A 12,825-nucleotide genomic window follows, 5' to 3' on the forward strand; every position below is an offset into this window, starting at 1 on the left:
AAAGGGCAGTTAGGGACTGGTGACAAATTCCAATGACACCCACACTCCACAAAAGAATAAAGTGTGATGACTGTTGAAATGTTACAGTTCCTGCTAAACCTTCACTGTGGAATATTTGCAATCGGCTGATAAATAAGCACTTTTACTTATACAACAAGGTGACCCACACAGCTGTCCAGAGACCGCAGAAACATTGTGACAGTTGACACAGTAATTTCCAGCAGCGATCAGAAAAATGTGACCAAGAACAGTGACAACCAGACACTGTCATTGAGGCCAAGTCCATCTAGAGTGAGGGGACATAACCACAGGATAAACAGTAAGCATTGGGTCTGAGGTAAGATAACAGCGCTTCATTTCAAGGACTGAGTGTTTTTGATAACCTCTATTCCAGACGCTCAGTCATTGACCAAGAAGGGAAGTAGAGTTCACACAGAAGATTAGCTATGATCTTACAGAATGGTGGAATGGGGCCTTTTGGCTTACACCAGCAGCTATTTCTTATGACTGCATAATATTGATAAATCAAGTCAGTTCCTTTTAGGAATAATTTATTTCCACACTAAAAAATAAAATCAATGGACACTGAAGAGCTTGTCTGACTAATGAGAGAAATGATCGTCCAGCAGAATTTCAGTCATTAAGCTGATCACATCAGGGTGAACCAAACAGTTCAACAACTTGTCAGTGGATATCATTGTGCTGTGAACTCCAGCATGTTTGGAATTACTATCCGCTTTTCCAATACAAACGTTGGCTTCTAGGTTGTTGCTCAGAGCAATGTTCGTCTCCCTCGATTCACTGGGCACTCCCTGCTGGGCTGTTGCTTCTGTGTCTCGGACAACCGGAAGTAGATTAGGCCCGAAAGGGATGCTGGTGATCAGGGCGTGTTTAGGGTCTGCACCTGCAGAGTGTTCTGCCCCATCACCTGAATTACGTTTCCTTCTCTTAAAGGCAGATGAACTCCATGCTGATAGGTTGCTGCCTTCTGAGGAGCAAATCTTTCGCTTATTTAAACAGGCCTGAACTGCAAGATTGACATAGTGCAAGTTTGTCTCGTGTGAAGTGACTTCAACCTAAATAAAAAGAAAGAAGAGCTTTGATTCGTAAATATAATGATCATTTCAACATGTTCATCTCGAGCAGATTCTCACTTCATATTCAATTGATTACACAAAAGTCCTGCCCAATTTGATTGGCCGCTGGAAATCTGGAGCCTATCAGAAAATGTTTTCTTACTGTTTACATTCCCTATTCAATCATCATAACTATTCCATAAGATTATAAAATATCAGCTCATCAGGTTTACTCTACCTGAGTGAGAAACATACTGATAATCATCAACTGTACTTTCCTACCTTTCCCACCTTTCCCAATAATCCTTGATTCCCTTACTGGTTAAATATCGGTCTGAGCCTTGAATATACTTAATGAGCCAGCCTCAACAGTCCTCAGCAGTAAAGAATTTCACAGATTCACTACCATCAGTGAAAAAAAACTTCCTCCTTTGCCTTAAATGTGTGATCTCTTACTCTGAGCTTGTACCATAGTCTCCCACAAAAGGAAGCAACCTTTCAACATCTACCCTGTCTAGTCCCCAAAGGAATTTTTTAATGTTTCAATAAGGTAGCCTCTTATTTTCTAAATTATAAGAAGTTTTGAAACCGTTAGTCTTCTTTAGATCATTGGGTGTTTGCACTAATCAAATATACTTTAGCATCAACCACTAACTTCACTAGTTCTTGGACATTCACCATGTCACTTACAACACAGTCAGATACCATGAGCAAAGCCAGAAGCTTAGTTATCTTAGATGTACAATAAGTCAGTCAGCCACCAAAACCGGTGAATGTTTTTGGTGCAATTTTCAGCTGAAGCAGTTAATTGACTTATCTGTTGTGGTTTGCAGATTTTTCTGTGTTCACACACGCACAAGGTCAACAATGAAATTAACAGTTAGTTTACAACAAGACCCACTGTGACTAAATTCAACATGAGGCCAGTTCACCAAAGCTCCCACAGACTAGAGACTGACATACGCACCTCCGTGGTGTTCAGCCAGCTGGCAATATGAGCACGAGGGTCTGCTGTCTTGAGAGCACACACCACAGTGCGAGCCAATGCTTCCCCAACTCTGGCTTCATCGTCGTCATCCTGATGACACAACAACGTGGGATAAGAAGCACTGCTAGATCCACGGTAAAAATGTCACACAAATTATATTTTGGTTGGGATAGGGGAAAGTAGGGAAAGAATTCCAGAGTTCCATTCCCTCTTTGTTTGGATCAATGCTTCCTGACTTCATGCCTGATGGTCAAGTTCTTACTTTAATTTCAAGATTATCATCTTGGATTTTCATTATCTACACTAAAGAATCGTCCCTCAAGTCTCTCAATTGGATCACCCTTTAACGAACCAGATTCAAAGGGAATGAAAGTCAGCTTTATACATTATTTTCTCACCAGTTGACTCCTTAAACAATGGTATAACTTGAAAGAGTCTGTATTTCAACACTGGTATATCGCAGGGATTAGTGCTGGGGCCGCAATAATGTACACTACATATACTAGTGAATTGAATGACAGAAAGTGAATATACTATAGCCAAGTTTGTGGATGAGACAAAAACAGGTAGGAAGGCAAGTGGTGAGGATGGAGAGGGATACATAGACAGGTTAAGTCAGTTGGCAAAACATGGCAGATGGAATATAATGTGAGGTTATGCATTTTGGCACAAAGAAAGGGGAGTGAATATTAGGAAGAAAGACTACAGAAAGCTATAAAGTAGAGGGATTTGGAGTCTTTGTCCATAAATCTCAAAAAACCAGCATCCAAGTTCAGCGGGTAATAGGGGAGGGAAGGCAAACAAAATGTTGACCTATATTTCAAAAGAGAGTATAAAAGGGAGCTTTTTGAAATATATATAATGCACTAGTCAGGCCAGAGCTGGAATATGAGAACAGTTTTGGGCCCAATATCCAAGGAAAGATATACTTGCATTGGAGGCAGTCCAGAGAAGGTTGATACCAGGTATGGAGGGACTGTCTTACAAGATTAGGTGGACTAGATTTGGTCTCTACGTGCCGCAATATAAAAGAATCAGAGGTGACTTCATTGACATGTACAAGATTCTTGGAGAACTTGACAGGGTAGATGTAGAAAGTTTTGTTTCCCCTTGCAGGAAAGTCAAGGCCCAGTGGTAATAATTTTACAATGGGAGAGGGGGTACAAGTATAGGATAGAGATGAGAAAATATTTCTTCTCTCAGGAGATAATGAATCTGTGGAATTCTTTACCACAGAGAAATACTGGATTGTGTAATTTAAGTATATCAATACTCAGATAGACATTTTTAATCAGATAAGGAATAAAGAATTAGAGGGAAAAAGCAGGAAAGAGCAGTTGAAGATCATCAGATCAACCATCTTCTCATTGAATGGCAGAACAAGCTGGACAGGCTGAATAGCCCACTTCTGCTCCTACATCTTATGACTCCTCCAAGGTCAATATATCTTTCCAGAGGTGCAGTGCCCCCAACCATGCTTGGTCTGATGAGGGATGTATATAAAACTATGCATATTTTCCCCACTTTGTACAACAGTCATTAGAGATAAAAGCCAATGTTCCATTAGATTTTTAAATTGCTTTTCGTGCCTGATCACAAACTTTTCACGATTGGTTTATGAACACCCAAATCTTTTTGCTCAGGCAAAATAAGTACAAGGGAAACATTACCAAAATGCGCAGCCCTTGACATGAAGCAGGGAAGGACAGATTTGACACTCAACATGAAGAGAAAATAAGAAACTACCCTTGAGCAAGAATAGCATGTAATGCATAGTAACAGTTGGATTTAAAACTTCCTCGCCCGTCAGATCACAATAAGTAAAGACTCATACAGATGCTTGCTGTTTTACTATAATATTACAGTAATCATATAAACTATAATACAATAAGAGAGGTAACCATATCACTTGAATTGTTGAAGATCGTGCCCTTGAGTAATTAGAGATCCTACAACAAAATTCAAAAAGTGATCTAATGCAGTCAACTACGTACCATATGGGACATGTTCGATTATAGAAAACAGAGAATCTCCACAGGACCCTTTCTTATTTTCACATGGTTGTCATCAAAATTCAACACTTCAATCTTTCTTCCCCTAATTCCACTCCCTATACATTGAATACAAAAGACACTTTGGTATTGGGGGTTAACACATGTGTTGAGGTATATTTTCACTACTACCTTCATTCACACACAGCATAGACCAGAGGATCAAGCCAAAAGCACAAATGTTCAGTCAAACAGGAAGATAGAGAGACGACATTTCCATTCTACTTTGTAAGTTATCTCCTGGGAGTCATTATGTTCTTCAGAATATATTTTTCGCTGAAGTTATTGCTGATATCATGACATTCAACAAGTAATAATGCAGGTAAATGGAATTTTAGCTTTTAATTATAGAGTCATACAGCATGGAAAGAGATCCTTCAGTCCAACTAGTCCACAACAACCATGTTCTCAAACTAAATTAGTCCCACCTGCCTGTGTTTGACCCATACCATACTAAATCTTATCTATTCATTTCCTTATCCAAATGTATTTTAAAAACGGTGACTGTACCTACATCCACCATTTCCACGGCAGTTCATTCCACATACAAAACGTTCTCTATGTAAAGAATTGCCCCTCATGTCCTTTTTAAAATCTTAATCCTCTCACCTTAAAACTATGCCCCCTAGTTTAGAACCCCCCATTTTAGAGAAAAGACCCTTGCTATTCATCTTATCTACGCTTCTCATGATTTTATAAACCTCTATAAGGTCACGCCTTAGCCTCCTATTTTCCAGTGAAAAACGTCCCAGCCTATCCAGCATCTCCTCATAACTAAAACCCTCCATTTCTGACAACATCCTAGTAAATCTTTTCTGAACCCTCTCCAGATTAATAATATCATTCCTATAGCAAGGCAACCAGAACTGCACAGTCCTCCAGAAAAGGCCTCACCTGTATAACTTGAACATGATGTCTCAACTCCTACAGGGTTTGACAGTAGATTTCTAGCTCAAGTTGTGGATGTTGTGGTTGGTTGGTTGGCTCGTCGAGCTGGTTTGTTGTTCCACAGACGTTTCGTTACTTTGCTGAGTAACATCATCAGCGCAGCCTCCAATGAAGTGCCGTTGTGTTTTCCCACCTGTTATTTAAACTCTGGTGTCCATTGAGCTGGATTACCTCTCTTCCGGTTTTCCCTTGCAATGGATTGTATATGGGGGTCTAGCTCTGTGTGTTTATTGATGGCTTTCTTAGTAGAGAGCCAGGCTTCGAGGAATTCCCATTTTGTCTCTGCTTCACTTGTCCCAGGATCTTTGTGTTGTCCCAGTTGAATTGCTGGTTTTCCTTATCCATGTGGATGGAGATGAGCGAGTATTGGTCATGTCCTTTTGTTGCCGGTTGATGTTCACGTACTCTTGTGGTTAATTTCGTTCCTGTTTGTCCATTGTAATGTTTGTCGCAGTCTCTGCGGGGAATCTTGTATATGCCATCGGTCCTGTCCATACTTGTCTTTTTAAAATGTTGCCATTGTGCCTGCCTCAACCACTTTACCCAACAGCCCATTCCATTTACGCACCACTCTCTGTGTGAAGTTGCCCCTTCACATCCTTCTTAAATCTATCCTCTCTCACTTTAAACATACACCCTCTAGTTTTCAATTCCACATCCCTGGGAAAAAGACTATGTGCATTCATTCTATCTATGCCCCTCATGATTTTATATACCTCAATAAGGTCGTCACTCATTCTCCTGGATGTTGCCAGGATTAGAAGGCATGAGTTATAGGGAAAGGTTGGCCAAATTAGGATTTTATTCCTTGGAACATAGGAGAATGAGGGGTGACCTTACTGAGGTGTACAAAATCATGAGGGAAATAAATAGGATGAGCATTTGTCTTTTTCCCCAGGCGTGGGAAATTGAAAGCTAAAAGGAATAGGTTTAGAACATAGAACATAGAACATAGAACATAGAACAGTACAGCACAGAACAGGCCCTTCAGCCCACAATGTTGTGCCGACCATTGATCCTCATGTATGCACCCTCAAATTTCTGTGACCATATGCATGTCCAGCAGTCTCTTAAATGACCCCAGTGACCTTGCTTCCACAACTGCTGCTGGCAACGCATTCCATGCTCTCACAACTCTCTGCGTAAAGAACCTGCCTCTGACATCCCCTCTATACTTTCCACCAACCAGCTTAAAACTATGACCCCTCGTGCTAGCCATTTCTGCCCTGGGAAATAGTCTCTGGCTATCAACTCTATCCATGCCTCTCATTATCTTGTATACCTCAATTAGGTCACCTCTCCTCCTCCTTTTCTCCAATGAAAAGAGACCGAGCTCAGTCAACCTCTCTTCATAAGATAAGCCCTCCAGTCCAGGCAGCATCCTGGTAAACCTCCTCTGAACCCTCTCCAAAGCATCCACATCTTTCCTATAATAGGGCGCCCAGAACTGGACGCAGTATTCCAAATGCGGTCTAACCAAAGTTTTATAGAGCTGCAACAAGATCTCACGACTCTTAAACTCAATCCCCCTGTTAATGAAAGCCAAAACACCATATGCTTTCTTAACAACCCTGTCCACTTGGGTGGCCATTTTAAGGGATCTATGTATCTGCACACCAAGATCCCTCTGTTCCTCCACGCTGCCAAGAATCCTATCCTTAATCCTGTACTCAGCTTTCAAATTCGACCTTCCAAAATGCATCACCTCGCATTTATCCAGGTTGAACTCCATCTGCCACCTCTCAGCCCATCTCTGCATCCTGTCAATGTCCCGCTGCAGCCTACAACAGCCCTCTACACTGTCAACGACACCTCTGACCTTTGTGTCGTCTGCAAACTTGCTGACCCATCCTTCAATTCCCTCGTCCAAGTCATTAATAAAAATTACAAACAGTAGAGGCCCAAGGACAGAGCCCTGTGGAACCCCACTCACCACTGACTTCCAGGCAGAATATTTTCCTTCTACTACCACTCGCTGTCTTCTGTTGGCCAGCCAATTCTGTATCCAAGCAGCTAAGTTCCCCTGTATCCCATTCCTCCTGACCTTCTGAATGAGCCTTCCATGGGGAACCTTATCAAATGCCTTACTGAAGTCCATATACACCACATCCACAGCTCGACCCTCATCAACCTTTCTAGTCACATCCTCAAAAAACTCGATAAGGTTTGTAAGGCATGACCTACCCCTCACAAAGCCGTGTTGACTGTATTTGATCAAGCCATGCTCTTCCAGATGGTCATAAATCTTATCCCTCAGAATCCTTTCTAACACCTTGCAGACGACAGACGTGAGACTTACCGGTCTATAATTGCCGGGGATTTCCCTATTTCCTTTCTTGAAGAGAGGAATTACATTTGCCTCTCTCCAGTCCTCAGGTACGACTCCAGTGGAGAGCGAGGATGCAAAGATCTTCGCAAGTGGCGAAGCAATTGCATTTCTCGCTTCCCAAAGCAGCCGAGGACAAATCTGATCCGGGCCTGGCGACTTGTCAATCTTAATGTTTGACAAAATTTTCAGTACATCAGCTTCCTCTATCTCTATCCATTCCAGCATGCACACCTGCTCTTCAAAGGTTTCATTCACTACAAAGTTGGTTTCTTTCGTAAAGACAGAAGCAAAAAACTCATTTAGGGCTTCCCCTACCTCCTCAGGCTCCACACACAAGTTCCCTATGCTATCCCTGATCGGCCCTACTCTTTCTTTGACCATTCTCTTATTCCTCACGTAAGTGTAAAATGCCTTTGTGTTTTCCCGGATTCCTTCTGCCAAGCCTTTCTCGTGCCCCCTCCTGGCTCTCCTCAGACCATTTTTGAGCTCCTTCCTTGCCTGCATGTCATCCTCTCTAGCTGAACTTGACCCTAGCTTCCTCCACCTTATGTAAGCTACCTTCTTCCTTTTCACTAGAAGCTCCACCGCTCTCGTCATCCAAGGTTCCTTAATCTTACCCCTTCTTGCCTGTCTCAGAGGGACATATTTACTCATCACTCCCAACAACTGTTCCTTAAACCATCTCCACATGTCTATAGTTCCCTTACCATGGAACAACTGCTCCCAGTCCATGCTTCCTAACTCATGTCTAATCACATCATAGTTTCCTCTTCCCCAATTAAATATCCTCCCATTTTGCCTAATCCTCTCCTTCTCCATAGCTATGTAGAATGTGAGGCAGTTATGGTCACTATCACCAAAATGCTCTCCCACCACAAGATCTGATACCTGCCCCGGCTCGTTTCCGAGCACCAAGTCTAGAATGGCCTCTCCCCTCGTCGGCCTGTCAACGTACTGCGTTAGGAAACCCTCCTGAACACACCTTACAAAAACAGCTCCATTCAAATCTTCTGCTCGAAGGAGGTTCCAATCAATATTAGGAAAGTTAAAGTCACCCATTACAACAACCCTACTGCGTCCACACTTTCCCAAAATCTGTCGACCTATGCTTTCTTCAATCTCCCTGCTGCTATTGGGGGGCCTGTAGTAAACCCCTAACGAGGTGACTACTCCCTTGCTGTTCCTAATTTCCACCCATACTGACTCAGTAGGCAGATCTTCCTCGACAGTGGAAGCTTCTGTAGCTGTGATACCCTCTCTGATTAGTAGTGCTACACCCCCTCCTCTTTTTCCCCCCTCCCTATTCTTTTTAAATGTTCTAAACCCTGGAACATCCAGCAACCATTCCTGCCCATGAGAAACCCATGTCTCTGTTATGGCCACAACATCATAGCACCAGGTACTGATCCATGCTCTAAGTTCATCACTTTTATTCCTGATACTCCTTGCATTAAAGCAAACACACTTTAACCGATCCCTTGGTTCCTTCCCAGGAAAATCCTTCCCACTAGCTGGTCTACCTCTTGCTACTGCCTCACCTGCATCAACGCTCACCTCTGGTATACAGCTCAGGTTCCCACCCCCCTGCCATACTAGTTTAAACCCTCTCGAACTACTCGAGCAAACCTTCCACCCAGGACATTGGTCCCCTTCCAGTTCAGATGCAACCCGTCCTTCTTGTATAGGTCCCACCTTCCCCAGAAGGCATCCCAATTATCAACATATCTGAAGCCCTCCCTCCTACACCAGCTGCGTAGCCACGTGTTCAGCTGCGCCCGCTCCCTGTTCCTCACCTCGCTATCTCGTGGCACCGGTAGTAAACCAGAGAACACTACTCTGTTCGTCCTGCTCTGCAGCTTCCATCCTAACTCCCTGAAATCACTTTTTATATCCTCAAACCTATTTCTGGCTATATCATTTGTGCCAATATGTAACACGATTTCTGGCTGTTCGCCCTCCCCTTTCAGAACTTTATACACCCGATCGGAGACGTCCCGGACCCTGGCACCAGGGAGGCAACATACCTTCCGGGAATCCCGATCTTGCCCACAAAATCTCCTGTCGATTCCCCTAACTATCGAGTCCCCTACCACGAGTACTTTTCTATTCTGCCCCCTTCCCTTCTTTGCCACAGTGTCAGGCTCAGTGCCAGAGAACTGACTACTATGGCTTTCCTCTGGTAGGTCATCCCCCCCAGCAGTATCCAAAACGGTATACTTATTGCTGAGGGGAATGCCCACAGGGGATCTCTGCACTGTCTGTCTGTCCCCTTTCCTCCCCCTAACTGTAACCCATCTATCCTCATCCTGAGCCTTAGGAGTGACCAACTCCCGATAACTCCTCTCAATTACCCCCTCTGCCTCCCGAATGATCCGTAGTTCATCCAGCTCCAGCTCCATTTCCCTAACACGGTTTTCAAGGAGCTGTAGCTGGGTGCACTTCCCACAGATGTAGCCAGCGGAGACGTGTGCCACATCTCCCAACTGCCACGTTCTGCAGGAGGAGCAAGCAACTGCCCTAGCATCCATACCCCACTTATCTGAACACCCACTCAATACTAAAGCAGAAAGCTTACTTCAAGTAATAATAACAAATTAATAACAAACTTATGTTCAATAGAGAAAGTTTTAGAATAAGGTGAGAGGGGAAAGAATTAAGAACTTCTTCATGTAAAGGGTGGTGAATATATGGAAATGGGCTGCCAGAGAAAGTGGTTGAGGCAGATACAATAGCAACATTTAAAAAACATTTGGATAGGTACATGTTGGAAGGATTTAGAAGGATATGGAGTAAATGCAGGCAATTGGAGCTAGCTGAGTGGACCAGTCTGAGCCGAGGGACCTGTATCCATGTTGTATCACTTTATGACTAATGTCTAGGCTGACTATTTGGAACAGTGCTTTGCTACAGGATGTTAAAGCAAGGCACTCTTTGACTGTGCTTGGAACTGTTTCAAACAGCAGTGGAGGAGTTCCGCCTAGTACGCGGTAGAGATTTATAGACCCTTGCAAATCTCCTGCTCTCTACTGAATCACTAACATTTACAATCTGTTTCTTATCAGCAGTCAGAAATTCTATATTTTTCCTCTATTCTAATCAACACATCACCTCTCCTACTCCAAGGAAAAAAGCCCTTACCTTTCATGGTTTTCATGCTTGGCTCAACTCACTACCTGATCTATGATTATACACTTATCTAGTAATAGCGCTCCTATCGTAGAAAGAGGACCTTATTCTATCCTATCATATTTCCTTCTCGCATAGACTGAGTGCCACAGCACAGAGACAGACTCTTCAGTCCAAACTGGTCCATGCCAACCAAAATGTCCAGCCACGTTAACCCTATTTCCCTGTACTTAGCCCATATCCTTCTAAATCTTTCCTATCCATGTTTTCATCCAAATGCCTTTTAAATAGAACATAGAACATAGAACAGTACAGCACAGAACAGGCCCTTCAGCCCACAATGTTGTGCCAACCAAATGTTGTTAATATACCTGCCTCAACCACTTCCACTGGCAGCTCATTCCATGTGGGTAGCACCCTTTGTGTCAAAAAGTTGCCTTTCAGGTTCCCATTTATTCTTTTCCCTCTTACCTTAAACTAATGTCCTCTAGTCCTCAATTCCCCAAACCTAGGGAAAAGAGACTGAATGCATTCACCCTATCCATGCCTCTCATGATCTGATATTCTTCGATAAGATTCCCCCTCAGTCTCCTATGCTCTAAAGAAAAAAAAAACTTGTCCAACCTCTCCCTATAACTCAGTCCCTTGAATCATGGTAACATCCTTGTAAATTTCTTCTGCACTCTTTCCATTTTAACAACATCCTTCCTGTAGCAAGGTGGCCAAAATTGAACACAATACTCCAAGTGTGGCCTCAGCAACATACTGTACAACTGCAACATAACTTCCCAACTTTTGTTCTCGATGCCCTGACTGAAGAAGGCCACTGTGCCAAAAGCCTTCTTCACTGCCCTGTCTACCTGTGACTCCACCTTCAGAAAATTATGCACCTGAACTCCAAGGTCCCTCCATTCCACTACATTCCCTAAGGCCCTACCATTCACCATGAAACTCCTATCTTGATGTGACTTTCCAAAATGCAACATCTCACACATCTATATTAAACTCTATTTGCCATTTCTCAGCCCACTTCCTCACCTGATCAAGATCCTGCTGCAATTTCCGATAACCTTACTCACTGTCCACATTAGTGCCTATTTTAGTGTCTTCCAAAAACGAACTCATCATGCCTTGTGCATTCTCATCCAAATCATTGATAAACAGCAATGGGCCCAGCAATGACTCCTGAAGCACATCCTTAGTCATGGGTCTCCAGTCTGACAAGTATCCTTCCCGTATTACCCTCTGCTTCCTACCATCAAGCCAAGTGTGTATCCGATGTGCCAGCTCTCCCAGGATTCCATACAATCTAATCTTCCAGAGCAGTCTACGATGTGGAACCTTATCAAACGCCTTACTGAAATCCATACAGACTCTATCTACCACCCTGCCATCAACCACCTTCTTGGTCATTTATTTAAAGAACTCTAACAAATTAGTGAGGCATGATCTCCTATGCACAAAGCTGTGCTGATGACTCCTAATCAAACCCTGTCTTTCCAAATGCATGTATATCTTATCCCTCAGAATCTTCTAAAGTAACTTACCTACCACAGATGTCAAGCTTACTGGTCTGTAATTCCCAGGTTTTTCTTTGCAACCCTTCTTGAATAAGAACACAACATTCACTACCCTCCAGTCTTCCGGGATTTCACCCACGGCTAACGATGATGCAAATATATCAGTCAGGTTCCCCACAATTTCTTTACTAGCATCTCGCAGGGTTCTTGGTTATATCTGGTCAGGGCCAGGATATTTATCCACCTTTGCACATTCTAATACATTAAACACCTCCTCTACTGTGATATTGACTGTCCCCAAGATATTGCCACTAACTTACCCAAGTTCTCAAGTCTTCATGTCTTTCTCCACGGAAAACACAGAGGAAATATTCATTGAGGACCTCGGCCATCTAATGGAGTTCCAGGCATGTTCACTTTGGTCCTTGAGGGGTCCTATTCTCTCTCTAGTTATTCTTTTTCCTTTAATAATTTTAAAGAATCTCTTTGGATTCAGCCCAATCTTCACAGCCAAAGCTATCTCATGCCCCCTTTTCACCCTCCTGATTTCCTTCTTCAGGGATAATGGGAACTGCAGATGCTGGAGATTCCAAGATAACAAAGTGTGGAGCTGGATGAACACAGCAGGTCAAGCAGCATCTCAGGAGCACAAAAGCTGACGTTTCGGGCCTAGACCCTTCAGAGAGCATTATAGCTTATACACTATTTTCTAGATCTTTGTCCACTCAGTTAACTAATCTATATCTCTTTGGAGGCTCCTTAAGACCTATTCTCAACTCACTTTCCT

At 43.1% G+C, this 12,825-nt stretch overlaps 1 protein-coding gene across 1 annotated transcript in view; it reads right to left on the reverse strand.

Annotated features, from left to right (window-relative positions):
* Positions 1-563: 563 nt before the first annotated feature.
* hspbap1 (hspb associated protein 1) overlaps positions 564-12,825 on the reverse strand; it is a 114,025-nt gene continuing 101,763 nt past the window's right edge. Inside the window, exons 7-8 of the mRNA XM_059647529.1 lie at positions 2,044-2,154; positions 564-1,076 (exon numbers count right to left, since the gene is read on the reverse strand). Coding sequence (XP_059503512.1) covers positions 603-1,076; positions 2,044-2,154 — 585 coding nt within the window. The 3' untranslated portion in view covers positions 564-602. The remainder of the gene's footprint in view (positions 1,077-2,043; positions 2,155-12,825) is intronic.

Source organism: Stegostoma tigrinum, chromosome 7 (assembly GCF_030684315.1).
Source record: "Stegostoma tigrinum isolate sSteTig4 chromosome 7, sSteTig4.hap1, whole genome shotgun sequence".
Taxonomy (NCBI): Eukaryota; Metazoa; Chordata; class Chondrichthyes; order Orectolobiformes; family Stegostomatidae; genus Stegostoma; species Stegostoma tigrinum.